The sequence below is a fragment of the Melospiza georgiana genome, chromosome 1 (assembly GCF_028018845.1).
Source record: "Melospiza georgiana isolate bMelGeo1 chromosome 1, bMelGeo1.pri, whole genome shotgun sequence".
Lineage (NCBI taxonomy): Eukaryota > Metazoa > Chordata > Aves > Passeriformes > Passerellidae > Melospiza > Melospiza georgiana.
In genome coordinates, this window is record NC_080430.1 from 107,675,635 (window position 1) to 107,695,605 (window position 19,971).

Below are 19,971 nucleotides of genomic sequence, written 5' to 3' on the forward strand. Positions count from 1 at the left end.
GTCTGTCTGTCGGGCCTTCCTCATGCCGGCAGCTCCGAACTGGCCCCGCTCGGCTCGGCACGGGTGTCCCGGCTGCAAGGTGCGCAGGGCTCGGGGCAGGCCCCCAGCCCGGGCTGCCCGCTGGATCCGGCCCCTGCGGGAGGCGCATCCCGCCCGGCTCGCTCCGGTCCCGCCGCCGCCGCGCACACTTCGGGCCCGGCCCGTGCGCATCTCCCGTCCCTCAGGGGCCTTTCCCTCCTCCTCCTCCTCCTTTCCGTGACCTTGGGCTGGAAATAGGCAAACAAGCGAGGAAGAGCTAACATCGCTCTCCGGCGAAGTAACCTTAAAGGGATCGCCTTACTAATTGTTTTCTCGGTGGAACCGAGTCAAATGACTCATTCATTGAAATAATCATAACAACGACAGCAGCCAAGAAAGGGCGGCAGAGACAGGGAAAAATGCCCCCTCGCCCCCCTCTGTCCCCACGCCCTTACGCCCACCTTTGCCCCGGCGTGCTTCACGTTCAAATCCGCAGCCCGGGATGCGAAGGGAGAGGGGAGCAGCCCTCCCGCCGTGCGGAGAGCGGGGCCGGAGCCGCAGCCCTGGCCCCGCGGGACTGGCGTCTCCCGGCTCGTCTTGACCTGGGCCGCCTGATCCCATCCCGCCGGGGCGAGGGACAGCACAGCGCCGAGGCGACATGACTGATTGAGCGCTCAGAGGGGCCAGATAAGCCCTGATGAATCTCATTACGGGAGGGAGACGGGCTGTCCTGTTTGCAAACTTTGTTATTATTATTTCTCTCTCCCCCACTTCCCTGCTCTTTTGTGTCCTCCCTCCCCGCCCTGCCCTGCGGATCCCCCCCTCCACTCCTCCTCCTCCTCCTCCCCTCCTCGCCCTTCCCCATCCACACCCAGCGGCTAGAAGGGGACCTGGATGGCCGTGGCTGAAGGCGGCTGGTGCGCGGTGAAGCGGTGCGCTGCTGCGGACGCCGGCGGTTCCTCCTGTCCCTTCGCGACCAGGGAGCCGCGCCCGTCTCCTCCTTCGCCTTCCTCCTCCTGCGGCTCCCAGGGCGAAAGCGGATCCTGCAGCACTCCTCGGCCGGAGACCGACGGCAGCCACCGGCCGCCCCCCGCCGCCGCCGCCGAGGGCAGGTCGCTGCTCGCCCCCTACGTGCACTTCGGGACCCCGCACCCCTCCGGCCGTGCCGGCTGGGAGGACATCCTGCTCTTCGCGGACTTAGACCAAACCAGCAAGCTGATCTGGTCCAGCCGCGGCCCCAAGCTGAGCGCCCTCGGCGCCGAGCAGCCCGAGGAGATGTACCAGACCCTCGCCATCTCGGCCGCCCAGGGCCCCACGCCGTACGACGGATCTCCGGGCGGCTTCATGCACTCCACGCCCAGCTCGCCCGTCTACGTGCCCACCACCCGCGTGGGCTCCATGCTGCCCACGCTGCCCTACCTGCAGGGCAGCGGGGCGGCCCAGCCCAGCCACCCGGGCGGCGGCCACGCCGTCTGGTCCCAGCCGGCCGCGGAGAGCCCCTCGTACAGCAGCGGCGGCGGCTCCCACCCCTCGGGCCGCTTCCCCTACTCGCCGAGCCCGCCGGTGGCCAACGGGGCCTCCCGGGAGCCCGGCGCCTACAGCAACAGCCTGGGCGCCAGGGACCAGTACAGCCCGCTGGCCCGGCCGCTCAATGGCTCCTACCCGGGCCCCTACACGTCCTACGTGGGGCCGCAGCTCGCCCCTGCCTGGCCCACGGCGCCCTTCGAGAACTCCATGCTGCACTGCCTCCAGGGCCGGGCCGCCCCCATCCCCGTGCGGGCACCCAGCGCAGGTACGAGCCGCGGGCAGGGCAGGGCAGGGCTGGGCCGGGAGGGTCCCCGCACGCCGGGGCTGCCCCGGAAGGGCGGCGGGGATGCCGGGGGCGCGGGGAGCGGCGGCGGGGCTGCCCGGAGGGGGTCGCTGGCGAGGGCGGCCCCGCTGTCCGTGTCCGTGTTAGCACGGCGGTCCCGGGACCGGGGCTGTTCTGGAGCGGAGGTAACTCCCGTCGTTTGTGTTGAGTTAGGGGAAAAATGCACCTCCAAAAATGCTCCTCCAAAAATACACCTCCAAAAATACCCCTCCGGCGTTGTCTGGAGTATGGCAATCGGGGTTACCAACCCTAATATCCCAAAACGGATTGCCCGGTGTAAACTCAATTTTTAAATTTTTCCAAATCAGTACATTCCTGCTTTCCTTAAGTGCGGTCATCTGGACAAGGAACGGTGACAAATTCACTGCAAATTAATCGTTCTTTGTATCATAGAGGAAAATTGCAGGGGCTCCCTTAACCCTTTTTGGATTATTTCAACTATAAAACACTTCGTTGCTTCATTAAAAAAGAAAAGCAGCGAAGCAAAATCTTGTATATGAATGAGGAAACGTGATTTATAAACTGCTGCTAAAATACAGCACCTCCTGAGGGGTTTTGATTTCATTTCCGAGATGCCCCATCCTTATTTTTTGTTTTAGTTAAGGAGATTCCCGGTGTCATTAAATCAATTGTAGAAGTGGAGTTTGAGCTGCGATGATTTAGTCAGAGGTAGAAAGATTAACGATTATTGCAATCTCTTCAGCTTTAGAATAAATCTATGTATATATAAATAGAGGTTTTATAGAGAGGTGTGTGTGGCTATGTATATGTATTTATATATACATGCTCTGCATATATTTATTATGTATATATACATATTTATGTAAATATGTGTATGCACACAGATTTGATCATCATTCACTTTAAGCATAAACTACCCACCAGGTGCATATATTTTATAGACACCGTGATTTTCTCTTTCAGTGCAGTGTTGCAGAAAATTACCCCGTGGATTTTTGTCTTTCTGTAGGGCTGTACACACAATGCTCCTCCCGTCTGTCGATGACACCCTGTAGATTTAATTATTTTAATCCTCCCACTTGGTGTTTAGTACTCTGACAGAGGGAAGAAAATCAGTTTCAGCAGTGATAGGAGAAGCCAAATCTCAGGGTAACAAGAAAGATGAGTTTCAAACTCAACTTTAAAAAGTTATAGTGTGAAACTAGGTGGTGGAGAGCAAAAAAAATCAATCGTGTTTTCAAATTTTTTTAATTATTATTTTTAAAATTTTATCGGGAGAGACGTGGGGTTGGAAGATCTCACGGCAGGGAGAGGAGAGGGGTGAGCGAGAAGGAGCAGAGAGGCGCAGGAGCCGGGCGCTGCTGGGGGAGGCTGGGGCGGGAGTGTCCGGGCAGCCGAGGAGCGCGGCAGCTTCCCCGCATCCAGCGGGTCTCTGCCGCCCCTGTGCCTCCCTCCCACGGTGCTGAGGGCCGGAGGGGTCGGGATTCACCTTTTCCTGAGGGAAAGGACGGGTGCCAGCGCAGCCGCAACGCGGTGTAACGCGGGCGAAGCAGCCCGGAGCTCCAGGGCCAGGCGAAATTTCTGCTCCTGTGAGGCAAAACGCGGCTGCAAAGCCGAAGGCACGCCTTGTCCCGTGTCAAAATTGTGGGAAAATTGTAGCCGAAATGTATTTTTTACGGCTAAATATTCGACAGTTTGATAAAGCTTTCGTAGCGGTACTCGTAGAGATGCTAAAACAGTATCTAAAATTAAAACTTTATTTTGTTTTCTTTGGAAATAAGTGTAGTACTCACTCTCTAAGGGGAAAAATATTTGAAAATGCCCGAGAAATATTGTCAAGGCAGAATTTATTTCTGCAAGCCCGAAGGCAGTGCTATAAAATAAATAGCCGAGACAAAATACTGTTTAAGTTCCAGAGTCCTTGACGTCCTCAACATTTTTCTGGTTACAGTCTTCAATGGCGCTTTTAGTGCAAAGATTAATAAATCTTAGCGATGTGCTAAGAGCTAGGAGCTGACACCGTAAGTTGAACTGTGCTCTCTGGGCTGTGCCGTGTGCCCGTTCCTCTTTAGCGCCTAATAATTCGCGAACGAAGCGGGGAGAGAAGCGTGTTTGGGTGGGTGCGGGCCAAAAGGCCGAGCCTTTCTCAGCTCAGTGCCCGCCGTGGCACCGCAGCCCGCTCTCCAAAGCTGCTCGACCTTTACGAGCTCGCTTTCGCTGTGCATTGAAACCTTAGGGAATAACCCAATGAGGGATTTAGGCAGGTAGCAGAGGGAGGAAATAAAAAATCAGTGACGAAGCTCTGAGTCTGAAACATACGTTCCCAGACTCGACTCGAAAGCTGCTGTAAAAATCCAAACATCTCCTTTTATTATTTCTGCCCAACGTGGCACAGTCTATGTAAAACAAGTATTTATTCCCTCCTCCCCCGAAATATGGAAATATGGAGAGGTGAATCAGAACAGGGATTCGCATGGGTGAAAGTATTAGCTTTTATAGGTGGGTTTTCTCTCTCTTTTTTTTTCCTTTTTCATTTTTTCCCCAATGCTTTTATACCTTTTTTCCCTTTCAGTAACTATGAAAGCAGGAGGCACAATGCCGCTTATTTTTCCATTTCCTCTATTTCCTACAAACCAGCTCTAATATGACCAAATAGCCGAGGCGAAGCAGCCACTGCCCCTCGCTGCCTTGGCACACCAGGGCCCCAAACGCTGCCTCCAAACTAGAGGCTTTACCAGTTGCGAGGCATTTAAAGGCATTTTGAGAGGCGTTTTGAGAGGCATTTAAAATAAGAAGTAAGGTAGAAAAGTTCTTGCCCAGCTTCGACCCTGGGGAATGTTGGGCAAAACGACACATCCAGCTCCCGGGGCGGCTCTGGAAGTGGCTATTCTGACAGCCGCCTCACTCTGCTCCCCTCTGAAGGCAAGCGCACCTCCCTTTCCGCCTTGTGGGCACCACGGAGGGGGTTTCGCCCCTCGAGCGGACCCCAGGTGGGCTTCCCAAGGGTCAAATCCCGCCGGGAGTGGGCGGCGGGCCGGCGCTGAGTGTGCGGGGCGCTCCGGCTCTGCTCCGGCTCGGAGGGCAAGAGCTCTGCCGCAGCGGCTCCGGCACGTTTAAATAAATAGAAAAAAAAAAAAAACAAAACCCAAACCCAATAAACAAACAAAGCAAAAAAAAAAAAAAAAAAAAAAAAAAAAAAAAAGGAAAATAAAACCCAGGGATTTTGTAGAAAAAATCACGGCATGGCCGCCGTCGCTGCCGGGGAATTGCTTTTCCGAGGGCCGGTCTCTCTCCCGCCCGGGGCCCGGGTGTCGGCGGGGCCGCACCGGGCTCGGCGGCCGTGTCCCACCGCCTGTCCCTGTGCTCCTGCCCGCAGAGCTGCTGGAGGACCTGTCCGAGAGCCGCGAGTGCGTCAACTGCGGCTCCATCCAGACCCCGCTGTGGAGGAGGGACGGCACCGGCAACTACCTGTGCAACGCCTGCGGGCTCTACACCAAGATGAACGGCCTCAGCCGGCCCCTCATCAAGCCCCAAAAGAGAGTGGTGAGTCGGGAGGGAGGGGAGGAGGGCGCTGAGAGGAGCTTTGCCCCAAGGAACCCCAGTCAGCTGAGGCGAGGGAGAAATTTGGGGCAAAGATGGGGGAGAGCAATCCGTGGATTAGCCTGGTGATCCTCTCGGCTGCGAAACTGTAGCGGGGCTCCTGAGCAGGTTTGCAGGCCAAACTGGTCACTGTGAGGGGCGACAGGGCTGGCAGCCTTTTGGAACCGCTTCGGACTCACTTCCAGGCAAAATTTCTCTCTGCCCCCTTGTGAGCTGCACACCAGGCATGGGCCAGCCTGGCTTTTCAAGCTATGAGCCCCATCTGTGAGGGGGATTCAGTGGCTTGCAAGAAATTTGTGCTGCTGATGTTGGACAGAAAAAAAAGAAAAGAAAAAAGAAAGAAATCAAGGTTGGAAAATGTTTGTTCAGAGGGCTAGGAATTTCTCCAGACCTGCTTTGTTTGCTGAGAGCTCGATCCTTGGGAATGTAAGCAAGTTTTGTATATAATTCAAAGAAAACCAATTGTTTAAACAATGATAATAGCCTTTGTTTTGTTTTACTCCTAAGAAATGAGCGGCAATTTTTCTAAAAATATACTCCTAAAACTAGGGGGGGAAATAAATAGTACAAACCAGAACCCCTGTTTATAACTCAGGCTGGCACTGAATAGGCAAGGAGAAAATTTAACAAGCGGGAACTGCACATTATGTTTAGCAAATCTGGGTGGAGGTCAGCAGACAGAAAGAATACGCTCCTCAGTAATGGCTGTTACTGAACGAGCCACAATAAATCACACCACTATAATCCAAGCTGATGTTTGGACCCTTGTGTATGGAGACAGTGTATCAAACCCATCAGCCTTTCAAGCCCCTTTCAATCATGCCTGCTGCTTTGCTCCATGCCTGTTTTCCTTGGGCTGAAACACCTACTGTTCTTTATTTCACAACCATTTAAATTTATTGCTCTTATGGGAGCGAGGGGAAACAAGACCCAAACACTCGATGGTCGGAACAGACAGTAAGCGCTTAGGAACCAACCCACCTCTGCTTAAAGACCTTTCTTTAAGCTAAAGGGTTAATTTAACTTTAGGCCAGAGGTTTGCTGCTGCTAGGTGTCTGTTTTTTCTAGCTGGCTTTCAGGTAAATTTCATGACACAAGGTGTTATCTCATTAGTGGGGACAGATGCAGCGGAGGGGCCAGATATGCTGGTTGTCTCAAGCATCAGAGCCCAAATTGCTGTGGCACTCTGGCCCAAGGCAGATTTCTTTCAGTAGCTGACACCCTGTTCTAGCATTTCTGTGTCCTTTTTTTTCGTTTTTTCTTTTTTGTTGTTTTTTTTTTGAGGGAGGGGTGGGGGTGAGAAGACTAAAACAGAGTCAAACTACAGCCCGATTTCAGTCTGACACCTCAGCGAAATAACTCTGAAATAGCTCTGTGTAATAATCCCTACCAAGTGCCCTGGCCATAACTATAAATCAACCATGACTCTGTGTTCGTACAGTTGGAAATATGTAGGTGAGAAGGGAAAATGTTTTGAAAACACTAAACACGTTTAGATTGCCCCAAAGTTTCTGATAAAATTCCTGCATCAGAAAAGTCGTTTTAGCTTCAAAACATGCCAAAACTCCATGTCTGTTTGGATATGGGAATGAGCAAAAGCTATTGAAATAAAAAGTATGAAGGTTCAGACCAGGCTGCATAGAATTTAACAGAGTGAAGCAGCTGACAGCATTTCACTTGCAGAGAAAGAAAACGAAGCATGTGTGTTACAACCAGCTTTCTTTTACTCAATGTGATCACATAAAACGCGTATTGAGCTGAGGGCATAATTTGAGTGCTGTGTGCGTACATATTTAATAACTAAGTCAAAAATTCTGTTTTCATGGTACTTGGATTTTTAAAATTAAAAATTGTTTTTGTGTACTTCAGCCTATATAACACTTGGCTGGGTGGTTAGTTCTTTTCCCCTGCGTAGTTAATAATGGATTACTGATTCAAGATTTCAAAATTTGTATTTTATCTGGAGCTCTTTCTGAGCTGTGGTGTAAAATGACGGCTTACTGCTAAAGACACTCAGACAATATTCAAGAAACTCAGTTATCACTCTGGAATATTCTTCATTCTCAAAACATTTTTATTGATTTCCCCAGTGGCAGAAAGCCCTGTGGTATCAAAGGTGACCCAGTTATGTCTAACAACCCAGCAGTAAACGATTCAAGAGGAAGGGCATTGTACCCTTAAGTTAGTAATTTCAGTTATGGGCACTTTATGGTCTGAATAAGATTAATGCAATCCTCTGAAACTGACTTCTCCATGTAAACTTGTTCAGCTGCCAGACACAGAGCTAGGCACAGATTTTTTTTGTATTTTTTTGACAATGCGATACTTTGAAAAAGACTAGATTTACGATGTAGCTGGAATTCTTTGCTTGTGATGAACGTAAAAGAGATCAGTTGTTACAGGGACTTTTATAACCCATTCACCTTCATTTCACATGTTTATGAGGACTGCCTTCACTTATGATATACAGCCTGTAGCCATAAAGCTCTGGGTTATACGGTTATTTCTGATACAGAGTTGCTTCATCTTGGCTCCAAACTCCACGGAAGAGTGTCATAAATGGCTTGTTTGCAGTGGGAACCTTGTTGTCACCCACCAGCTTTTCTGCTGGCCGAGGGAGGCTCTGCTCTGTAAAACACGCTCCCAAGGCATGCTGTTTTTTGTACAATGATAAAATGGGCGATGATAAAAAGACCTTTTTATCAAAGTAAGGCTGTTGTATGTGTTACCCCGGGGATGCCCAGGAAAGTTTTCCCCAGATGTGGTGCCACCGAGGGCAGGTGATTAAAGTGGCTGATTTTTCCAATGAGTCAGGAGTATCAGTGGCAGGATCAGAGCTGCCTCTTCACCCACCACACAGGGGAGAGGGCACTGAACTGTCTGGGGAGGCGGCATGGGAGGGATGTGCCTTCTGTTCAGCTTGATGGAGCTGTAGTGGAGATATTTCCTAGCTGTCCTGCTGGAAAAAACCTGGTGCCTGGTGGTCTGAACAGACTTCTGATCGCCAGCTCCCAGATGAGAATTTTGCCTCTGCTGTGACTGCCCAGGGTTAAAAGACATTCAGTAGCTCTTCACAGCATCTTTCCACTCTCTGATACGAGGATAATTCCATTCTAATTCTGGGCTGTGGCTGACAGATACTATTAAAGAAAGGCTCCTACCATCCCCGCCATGTGTTGAAGGACTTTTTACGAAGCACAAAGACATAAATCACTCTCTGCTGCCCGCCTGTTTATGCCGTGTTGCCTGTGCTTGCCCCCACGCAGCCTTCGTCGCGGCGGATGGGGCTGTCCTGTGCCAACTGCCACACCACCACCACCACGCTGTGGCGCAGGAACGCCGAGGGCGAGCCCGTCTGCAACGCCTGCGGCCTCTACATGAAGCTCCATGGGGTGAGTGGCTGCTCCACCAAGGCGCATCCCCTGCCAGCCCTGGTGTGCTTTGGGGAAGGGGTGCTCCTCAAAATGTCACCAGCGAAATGCGTGGAGCAACAGAAACATGCGTGACATCAGAAGATGATCGTACCACTTTAGCTTGTTATGCTTTTGAGTAGTTATGTGCTTGCCACTGTGGCTCTCTCAATAGATTCATATAAAGAAACCAGCTCTGGATGAGCAGCAGTGGTGTTTTTGCCACTGGGATTTAAACCAGCTCTTTAGTAGGGAAAAAATCCCTAGACCTTTAATGAGACAGTTTTTCATGGGCAGACATAGCAATGCCAGCAAATGGGCTATGGCTATTCAAGCCATAGCCAGAAAAACTGTAAAGGCAATTTCAGCCTTTGTTGGGCAATAATAAAGTAAAAAAATTAAAGTAAAAAAAAGCTCTGTCCTGAATGTGGTAGAGCATGTTTTGGGTGAGACCCCTGTGGATTGTGTTACTGTGAAGCATAAATGTTTGAAGAGCAAGGGCATTAGGAATCATTGAGACGTGGTCTAGCCTTCAATAAAATGTAAATTATGTCACAGGTTTAAATATTATAATGATAGAGTACACATGAATTTTCTTTCCTCAAACTGGTGTTAAAATATATTTTAAGCTGGTGTCTTTGTAGTGTGATTATTATTGTAATGAACACAAAGATGATTTTTGAGCACATTTAAATACAAATTTATCCCTATAAATATAAATTTAGATACTGTAAAGCTGTATTATGGGCAGATCTGCTTATAGGAACAAATACTAAGTCAATTCTTCTATTCTAAACCTTCCGTCCTAAGGCTTTTCCTTGTGATGATCTGGTTTGAGGAGCTGGTCCACAGGATGAGGATGAATTTTTTTCTCATATACATTTTTTCTTTCCAGAATCAGGCACTGGAGATAATTCCTAACTGACTGGAATAATAAATCAACGATCAGATATACCCCATCCAATTTAATTTCTTATGGCTTACTGCCAAATGATGCTGGTTTTCCCTAATTCTGTGCTGTTTTCCTATGGATTGATTGAGGGGTTGAAAAAACTATGAAGTTTGCATAGAGAAAAAAAAGTTTCCCTACTTTCTTAATTCAGCTACGACTCCCCTTGAATCAAACTATTGTTTTGCCCAAATAAAACGCAAATATTTTTTAGAATTAGTACTGTGACACAGAGAAAATTAACTTGCTATACAGATTTTTGCAACATCACATGTTGTTTTGTAGTGTATTTTGATTTTTGATTAGAGTACCTATGCAACTCTGTGATTAGTGTGGAAATTTAATTTTTTCAGGTTCCTCGGCCTCTTGCTATGAAAAAAGAAGGAATTCAGACAAGGAAACGAAAACCTAAGAATATAAATAAATCAAAGGCATGCTCTGGTAAATATAAAATATATGAAAGTGTAGCTGCAATAGTTTGTAGTTGTCTTGTTTTTTTGTTGTTGTTTGTTTTGTTTTTTTTTTTTTTCTTCTCTGTCTGGAAAATATTTATTTTTAATGCCAGCTCCCAATTTTCCAGGTAACAGTACTACTGCAGTTCCCATGACTCCGACATCCACGTCCTCCACCAACTCAGACGACTGCAGCAAAACGGCTTCTCCCGGCGCACAGCCTGCAGCCTCCGGGGTGAGTGTCTGCATCTGCAGGCAGGCTGATCACTGGGCAATGTTATCACAGCTTTTATCTTATCTAGCAGAACAATAATCTAAACAAACTTTCCAGTTTTGTTAGCTGATACCAGAACAAGATTTTCGGAGGATATTACATATAGCTGTAAACAGAGAGACAAGCTGAAGTACTTTGCAAACCTTCTTGATTAAGATCTATATAATTTTTATGATAGTTAGCCGCAGCTTAACCGCAGACATTTTGTTTTTAAATATTCAGGTTCTTTAATTTCAAAGGTTTTCTTTTGGACAGAAGACAATAAAACATGCTCAACTAATCCTTTCAAGAAACAATTATACATACATATATATATATATATATATATATATATATATATTTATGCATTATCCCAATGGGTAAAATCCAGAAAAACGTTATCCTGCTGTATGAAGTAAATCATACAGACTTTTGTCTGAAACTAAAATGTGCAATTAAACCCTGATCCAAACTCAGCTGAAGCCAGGCTGGAGCACTCTGCTGACTGCAGTGCGTGGGGGTTCAGCCCTCTGCCCACAGAGGGTTTTTCAGGGGCCAGATGCTCAGCATCTGGCAGCACCAAGCTCCAGAGGAGCACCCGAGGAGTGCTGATCATCCCCTGCTTTAGCTTTGATCCTTATTTTACATCATGTACTCCAACCATCTCAAACTTCCTTTCTTCACTCAGCATGTGTGATAAATACTGCTGCTAAAGTTGTGAAGCTGAATGTAGATTAATTTCTAACTGCTTGGCTGTACCTATCCATATCTACACTCACTTCTCAGCCTTCTGCATCCCTTAATCTGCCACATAATTTCTTTGAGAAACTTTTCTAATGTGGCTTTCTTTAGTTCTTTATTAATGAAAAGAAGACATTGTTTCTAATAGCTATTTTTCAGTATGTCTTGGATTTTCTACATTCAAATTACTTTCAATAGTTTAATTTCTGATGTACAAAGTTTCATTGTACAAGGGGAAGAAAAACTCATTTTTTAGCAAATGTGATTGTTTGTGGACTGACAGGGCCACCCATTTTCAGAGGCACTGGATTTTGGGTTTGGATCCTGTGAGACTAGGATAGTATTTAAAGGGCTTGTCTTTGACATGAGAAAACCCTGTCAATCCAGTAAAATAAACAGATCACATAAAAAAAAAAAAAAAGAGAAACACTAACTGAAAAGTGAACTGTTGCAGTTTCAGAATTGGTTTCAGACTCCCTCAAGGAGCTACTATGCACTGTTTAGGCTCTCCCTTGATATTTGCAAAGGAAAAAATGTAGCCAAATTTTCCTTAAATTTTCCTTGAGTTACCTTAAGCAGTACTAGTGGTCCTGAGTGAGGTTTATGTATTGGATAGACAGGGAAGCACAATCCCAGACCAGACTGAGGCAGCACAGCCATGTGCTGCTCGAGGAAGGAGAGGACAAATAGAGGAGATCTCATTTCCACTATGCTGCTGCCTCCTTGGCTGGCTAAAACATGACTTCCTTTCTGTGGTATTTCTCCCTAGAAGGGCACACCAAACACGTTATTAATAATCTTTATGTTATAATTTAAGTAGTACCATTTTTAATATGGTTTTGCCAGATGGGGTTGTGCGGGTACCAGAGGAGAGGGGTGCAGGAGCATGGATTGAGGGCTAAAAGACTCCTTGAGAACTCCTTAGCAACTAGGAACAACTCCCAGCAGGGACCCTGAGGCTGCTCTTACTTACATGATGGCATCCTCGGTGACAGGACTTCAGTTCTTCCTGATTTTTCTACAGTAGATCAGACTGGGAGAGGACACCTGCAAAACAGCTGGGAAAATCTGTCCCCTTATATCCAGCAGGCAGCATGGTAACCTCTGCACAGCCTTTTCCCCACCATGATTTGATCAGATGTGCCTTGCATATGCAAAGCACTTGCAGATACCCCCTCGTGAAAGATTTCAGTGAACGGAAGTGATGGAGAGGGGCTGTGCCATGCCCTGAAGAGAGGAAGTTGCAGTGGCAACCAGACATAGGGGCATCCTCTGACTCCATCCCAAATTATGTGAAGGGCTACTGATCTCCCACCCCTGTGCCCCAGTCCCAGATGTGTGTGAATAAAAACGGGATTTCCAAGGGAGCAGCTGTCAGGATATGTCACAGGCATGGTCACGTCCTTCACTCAGGCTTCTGGCTTTGCCCAAGCAAGCATCTGTAATTCAAAGGGATGAGGACTCGGGAGGCTGGAAGTTTAAAGTAGAAAGTGGTGGCTGTTAAGATGGGCTCTCGTTGTCCCAGACATCATTTGGGAACATGATCACTAACTGCAAAGAATGCAAAATAATTTCTAAAGGGTCTAAATCCTATGGAAGGGACCGAGCACTCGTAAAGCTCATTTAAGCTGTTGTGAGTGAAGAGACGTCAGTATTTAAGAGCAAGGCAGCCTGATCACATGCTGAAGCAAAGATGCTCTGCTAGACTTCTGTTTTCTTGGTTATTTTTTCTTTTTCCTTTTATGTTGATCTATTGATAGATCAAAGGTTTGTAATTATTTCTAGAATAGGCAATGGCTTTGCAAAGGAGAATAAACTTCTTCAGCTCATGTCAGGAGGGCAAAAACTAAACCCTCAGATGGATGAATCCAGGCTCTGTAGTCTTTGGTGACTTTAAAAAGACCAATGTTGATTCCTGACAGTGGTGGTGGTGATGTTGCTGAAAAACAGGCACCTGCCTGAACAGAGAACATGGCTCGTTCCCTGCCTTACACAACAGGCATGGCAACTTGTTTTTGTTTTGCTCTGTTTTTACTTCTCTAGCCTTTATTCTGTGAAGAGGGGGAAAATGCCAAATTGACATTAGGCAGAGAAATCTGATGACGTTTTAGAAACTGTTGTGTGAAATTCACAGCAATGTTGTTGCTAAATGAAACAGAGAAGACAAATTCCTCTATTGGTACAAAAGCAATTTATTATGCCTTTTGTGGGAGGCTGCCAAAAAAGTTTCCAGTTATGTAGAAATCTAATGGAAATGAAATTCAGCAGAATTCATTTGTGTCAGTAACATTCACTTTTTGCCCTACCTTTCTTTATCTCTTTTAAAGTAAAATAAAGAAGGGAGGGCAGAAAAAGAGAAGGGCAGCAATTACTCTTGGCAGTGTCTTTGAGACTATCCATTTCACGAAGGGAATCTTATATGATGCCAATTCTGAGACAAATTAGCAAGAACCTTAAATGTTGATTTTACGTTCTAGCTGAAGTTTAAACATTTAAGTGATACGATTAATGAATTGCTGCGGGGGCAAAGTTGATTTCAAACATCCCAAAATGTAGAAGTGTTTGGATCGGAGCTATTTTGTTGTCCCATTGTAAAGGGGCTATTTGCCAAATTCACATCTGGATCTAGGATCTAGGCCTATTTCTGTTTTCCTAAGCACTATAAGTACTGGGTGTCCTGTGTTACTAATATGGAAAGGGTCCAGCTGCATGATATATGAAATTGCCTTACGTCCCCATAAAAAGAAGATTTGAAGATTTCAGACAGCCTGCATCTGCATCTATACCTGCTCTCCCTTTGATGCTGCTGAAACTGTACAGGGAGAAATTCCACCAAATAAATTGCTAAACGAAGGGCATGGTCTGTAGTGCAAACCTATCCATTTCCATGCAGGGGCTCCAACAAGTGTGATAACCAGAAGGACTTTATTCCCTTATTAGGATAAAGGCAGTAAGAAACCTGCTGTAAAAACTGCTTTTTATGGCAGGACACGGAGGCTCCTTGAGCCACAACTGATGTCAGAAAAACTCAGCAGCACCAGGGGAACTCTTCTTTCAGAAGGCTCTCCTGTGTCCTTTGCATCCAGTTTGGAGTTTTCTCAAAAGGACCGTAATCTCACACCACAGAAAAACTCACGAGGAAAAACTAGTGCTTGCTTCCCATGGTGGTTTAGCTTGAGAAGTGGTTCAGGACTGGCTCTTCAGTTTTGTAGGGTGGGAAATGAGAGAGCTGACTGAGATGGCCTCAGCATGTGGTGAGCTAGCAGGAAAAATGCAGTTTTAACTGTCTCCAAAATGCTGGACAAGTGGGGCTGGATTGGATTAATACCTTCTCCTGCATTTTCCTTCTCTTTTTTCCTGTCAGAAGAAGAGTGAGCTGGTTAGAGGTGGTGTTTAGGCTGCAAATTGATAGGACATTCATGCTGGCTACAGGGAAATCAGCCTCCAGAGAGTACGTCCTGTGTCTGGATGAACCAGAGATTCAACCTCTTAAAACAATGTGCTAACCACCTGGATATAGGGGAGCTGAATGTCCAGGGGTCCTTCAGATTATCTGATAATAATATTCCAGTTGTATGGAATAATTTTGTAGGTGTTGGGACAGAGTTTCCATGAGAAAGTCTCACCAGCATGGTTGGTAGGACTTTCACCTGGAAAATGGGAACACGGTGCCTCAGTCCTGGTATGAGTAAATATTTATCTAAACCAGGTGGAATAAGATCAACAGGAGGCATGAGGAACGTGGCAACCTAAAATACCAAAGAGCATGGCAGACAGGGCAGTATGCTGGGAGATATGATACTCTAGACTCTAGTTTAAATTTTTCTTGGTCTCCTACCTCTTCTGCATCAGTGCTCAGTCCTGGACAAAATGGGAAGCTACTTTCTTCTCCCCACTCAGTTTCATACACTGAGTCTTTTGCTTTTACATTGAGTGATTTTCTTTGCTCTGCGTATATGTATCCAAAAAAAAGGCATTTCATTTTTATATCAAACAGAAGGAAGCAATCCAGCTTTTTTGTTTCAGTGGGGAAAAGCAAGGAAAAAGTATTTTTGCTTCTATCCCAAAATTCTACATGCACATGGACGCATACCTTTTGCTTGGTTTTGTTTTATTGCCAAAGCAATAAAGCCAGTTACTCATACAGCCCTTGACAGCAGTGGGTCATCAGTTTTCCAAGCCATGCTGGAAGTTGCCTCCCTTAGGAAATTAATGAAGTATTAACCACAGATTTATGTTGCTATAATACAAAGGAGAGATTAGAAGATATGTAAACTTACACGTCTGCAGTATAAACAAAAGAATCAATTGGACTAGCAAGAAATGACAGCTTTGTGTACTAAGAGGGTCGTTACATCAGTAAAAAAAGCTGTCATTTTGCAGTGCCAAGACTTGCTCTTTGGATTCCAGGGAGTGACAGTGTTGGGAAAACGTGCTCTTTGTGGGGATGGGAGTTATTGCAGGGAGGCTGAGGCTGGGAAATTAGGGACTCCACCAGCTTGCCACAACACTTCATGTGTGAAAGAATTCTTTGCAAATGTATTTTAACTGACCGTAGATATCATTTACGCGTTGCGAAAGTAAACTAGGCTGAGGAGGAAGAGAGTCTCAGCTGAGACTCAGCTTATTGCTGACTTAATGTAATGTCCAAAATTCATGGAGCATTTTGAACGTGTTAAGTGGATGGAGCAAAGGTCTATCTGATAGACCAAAGGTCTGGATCAAGGCCCTTTGCCCCCCTCCAGCCAACCTTGCCCAGCGCTTTTCCCTCTTGGCTGCGGAGGTGTGGGGGAAGGCCAGAGGGGAAAGTGTCCATCCCCTCTCCCTGCTCTCTGTGGTGGGCAGATGGTGCAGGAAGGAGTGGGTGGAAAAAGCAGGAGTCTTTCAGCCAGAGCTGCTGCTGCTGCTGTTCCCCGAGTGCTGGCAAGTGCAGCCTGAGCAGCCTGGTTTTGATGTGGAGCAGCTTTAGTGGGGGTTAATCTGCCTCTAAGGTCCTGATGGCAGGTTTGGGTGCAATCTAGTTTTCTTTGTGGATCTGGCAGGGGTCTTCCTCTGTATGGGGTGGGCAGGTCCTCTACAGAAAGGCCACCTCAGATACAGACCACCTGCCTGGGGGGCTGACCCATGACCAGATCCTCCTGGTTTGGGTAAAAAGAAGAATGTTTGCAGATACAAACACAACTTCCCTGTTTGTTTGAGAGGCAGGCTCTTCCCAGTGGACTTCATTAATTTTTTCCTCTGGAAGCTGACCTTCAGTTGATTTTCTGTTATCTATTATCTATTATCAGATTTCACCAATAAAAATAAAGTCATTACTTTTTTATAGATAGAGCCAGTAGCTGTGAATTAGACCCCATTGACTTAATCAGCATTGTTTAGCTTATTTATTTCAGCTGAAAAAAGTCCTCTAATAACTAAGTGCAACTTCTGTTGTCTTTCATCCCTTAAAGCTGGAAAAGGAAGAGCAAAGGTAGGGAGGCTCAGGAACAGACTTGTGATTCTGTCACGTCCTTTTCATGAGCCAAGGTTTGTTTTCCATGTCTCACTTTGGGAGCTGCCCAAGCTGCCTGGATTTGTCATGACTTTACTGGGGTGGGGTTTCCAGGGCTGGCAGTCCTGCCCGGGTCCTGCCCGTCCTGGCTCAACAGAGCCAGAATCCGGCCTTGGATAGGCAGGGATGGGCAGTCCTCAAACAGGACGTGCCTCCACGTCCTCCCTTCTGGGGTGCCCGAGGGAGGGGTACCTCATAACCCCATATGGAAACTGTGGGTCCCTGCACCCCACCTTTGTAGGGCTGAATCAGGAAAAGGTGAATTACACTTTCCAAGCCCGGAAAAAACAGGTACTGATAAGATATTTGCCTACCAGAACAGCAGTGGTAAATATGGGCAAATGGGAACCTTTCAGCGCAGCTCCTTTAGTATTTTTAGCTCAGGTTTAGCAAACACTGCTCGACTAATTTAAACCCTTCTTCCACTATGGGGAGACTGAAGCTGTTAAAAATTATGTCTATTGTGCTAACAGAAATGTTTGAGGCATTAGAAATAAAAGGAAGGCTTTGAAAAGCTGGGCTGATGCAAGACCAGGGCTGTACACAAAGGATAGCATGGAACCTGCCTCCCTGAATTCTCCATGCACAGTCACAGGGAAAGAGGATACAGAGATTCATTGTCAGTGATTGGCAACTGTCTGTTCAAGAGAGGGATAAAACTTATCTCTTAGGATTAGAGCTGTTTCAGCTGGTTTTGGGGGACAGCTTTTTTTCCTTCCTTCTCTGCATTTCTGGGTAGTGACTAATGAAGTGGGATCAGGGTTGATGACTGGGTGGAACAATACTGACGGTCAATCGTTTCAATAAAAGGTTAAGAAAATACTGGAGCCCAGGTTATTTTAGACAAAAAAGAGTGCTAGCAGTGAGTATCTCTTTCAGAAGGTGAGGTTTTCCCTGGGTTAAGCACGGCAACAAGAGCCCTGCTCCACACCATTTGGAAATTACCTTTGAATTAATGAAGTCTTGCTTTTCCTATGTCAGGACTGCTCGCTTGGCACAGCTCCAGGAGAGCCAAGAGCTCTACTCATGTAAAATGATTAAATATGTATACTTCGTACTTAAACAGCAGGCAGGAAGCTTCTGCAGTCACAGTTTAGGATAGTTTTTTTTTTTTTTTTTTTTTTAAGGAATTTCATCCAAAGACTATCCATTAACAAGTAAATTAAGGCTTTAAAGTTGACATATCCAAGAGTTAATTTTGCATGAAGTCAGCTCTTAAACATTTCCTTTATCAGGTGAAAATGTTGCCCCTTCTCTGTCTGGCACTGCAAATTTTTCCTCTTTAGCAGATCTGCTCAGCCTCATGGAAAAAATGATTGTTCCTTTGTCTTTTTAACTCTCCATTTCTCTGTTAAAATAAATGGACTGATTCCAGTGTGGTTCAGAGGTTCATCTCCGTGCCTACCAGGGCTTCCCTGCATGTTGTCTTGTGCAGTCAGCAGAACAAAAATATTCTTGCTTCAAAGGCATAGTGTTTCTCTGCTGAAGATTAAAAGAGCATCTCCTTTAGTGGCCAGTCCTACAGGGATGAAGTGGTTTTGGCTGGTGTTTTGAAGGGTCAGGAATGATTTTAAGCATTTCAAGGGTTGAAGAGCCCAAAGAAAGCTGCTTTCCAGAACGTGCTCCGTATCTGCTCCTGGAGAATTAGGATGTATTGGACTTCTCCCATGGGGACGAAAAACTAGAGCTGCCACATCTCACAGATCACAGATTTTGGTGCTGGCAGCTGTGTCTTTTCAGTAGGGGGCAGTGGGACACATGCACATTTCCTTCTTCATCGTGAGCTGATTTCCAACTTTTTTGCACATCACGTGGTTTTGTTTCTACCTCTCCAAACACAGACATCACTGCCATCAGCAGGGCTGGGCTCATGCTGAGACATTTATGTTTCAGGATTTCAAGGCACAGGGGCAAGCAGAGGGCAAAGCCTGTTTTTGCACAGAAATCCTGTCGTGATGGCTGTGCTTCAGGCCCGCTGTGCTCTCACTCATGCCCCAGTGTGTGCCAAGCTCACCTGCTCAATGAATCTCTGTGTGCTCTCCCCTCCCTGCAGGCGAGCTCGTCCGTGATGTCTGGCCCCGGAGAGAGCACCAGCCCCGAGAGCAGCAACCTCAAGTATTCAGGTCAAGATGGGCTGTACACAGGAGTCAGCCTGAGCTCCACGGCCGAGGTGACAGCGTCTGTGAGGCAGGATCCCTGGTGTGCCCTGGCTCTGGCGTGACCTGGCGCGAGGGAAGCTGGATCCTGGCAGCCCCCAGACATCTGCGCGCAGTTTCCTCTGTGGAGCGAGCGGTCGCAGCGGCAGTGAGAGTGCTGGCAAAGACCATTCCTCTGAAACAGTTTTTGAGCCTTGGTGGCAGAGGTGGTTTTCTACTTCCGAAAGAGGCTTTGCCAAAGCATCCAGTTCCTCAACTATGCAAGAAAAATGTAGGGAAAGCAAATGACCACCGGGGATAGCTAATGCAGCCTTACACTCTTAAAAAGCTCTTCAAAGCCCCCCTCAAAAAAACTTAAAAAAAAAAAAAAAGGAAAAGAAAAAACAACAACAAAAAAAGAAGAGATAAACCCACACCTATTGTTAGATTCCAGAAATACATCCTCAACCTATCCTGCAGCGCTGCCTTTCTGATTATGTAGTTGTTTTCACTCTCTCGTTGCCTTTTCCCCTAAGAATTTGGTGGAAGTTGTCAATGTCAAGGAGGGAGTAGCAAAGACTTTATTTACCAGAGATAGTGAGATACTTTTTAATGCGTGTCAGAAGCGCTTACAGCTTGAGTTGACACAGACTTCTCGCACCGAAGATTTGGTGTCTTCACCCCGTCAGACCTCTCCTTCCATGCTCTTCATCTTCAGCGTGCCTTGCTCTGCTCTTCAGAGCCCAGCTATGTCCCTGGAAGGAATCACAACGTTTGGTACAAGTCCCACAAGGTCCAGCTGGTTAAGGAGATTTTGGGATTGGTGTTTTTTGGTTTAAAATATTTACTCACTTTTCAAGACTGCGATATAACTTTTAAAGTACACTGTGACTGAGATTTATGAAAGTCCATATTTCCTGGCTGAACTGTGTGTAGAGTCAGTCAAAATTTGTAAACAGGGTAGCAATCAGATATTTTTCTTCCATATATACAATAATTTTTTTAAAGAAGTGCAATTTGCGTTGCAGCAA

General features: G+C 46.6%; 1 protein-coding gene across 1 annotated transcript; it reads left to right on the forward strand.

Annotated features, from left to right (window-relative positions):
- Nucleotides 1-912: 912 nt before the first annotated feature.
- Nucleotides 913-19,345, forward strand: GATA6 (GATA binding protein 6). Its single transcript, XM_058032764.1, has 6 exons — nucleotides 913-1,810; nucleotides 5,226-5,392; nucleotides 8,716-8,841; nucleotides 10,162-10,249; nucleotides 10,389-10,495; nucleotides 18,859-19,345. The coding sequence occupies exons 1-6, from the start codon at nucleotides 913-915 to the stop codon at nucleotides 19,024-19,026; spliced, it is 1,554 nt and encodes a 517-aa protein (XP_057888747.1). The 3' UTR covers nucleotides 19,027-19,345.
- Nucleotides 19,346-19,971: the final 626 nt, after the last annotated feature.

Coding starts and splice junctions, on each gene's coding strand:
- GATA6 (XM_058032764.1), top strand. CDS start 913: ATGGCCGTGGCTGAAGGCGGCTGGTGCGCGGTGAAGCGGTGCGCTGCT. Junction 1,811..5,225: donor CGTGCGGGCACCCAGCGCAG/GTACGAGCCGCG, acceptor TCCTGCCCGCAG/AGCTGCTGGAGGACCTGTCC. Junction 10,250..10,388: donor TAAATCAAAGGCATGCTCTG/GTAAATATAAAA, acceptor CCAATTTTCCAG/GTAACAGTACTACTGCAGTT.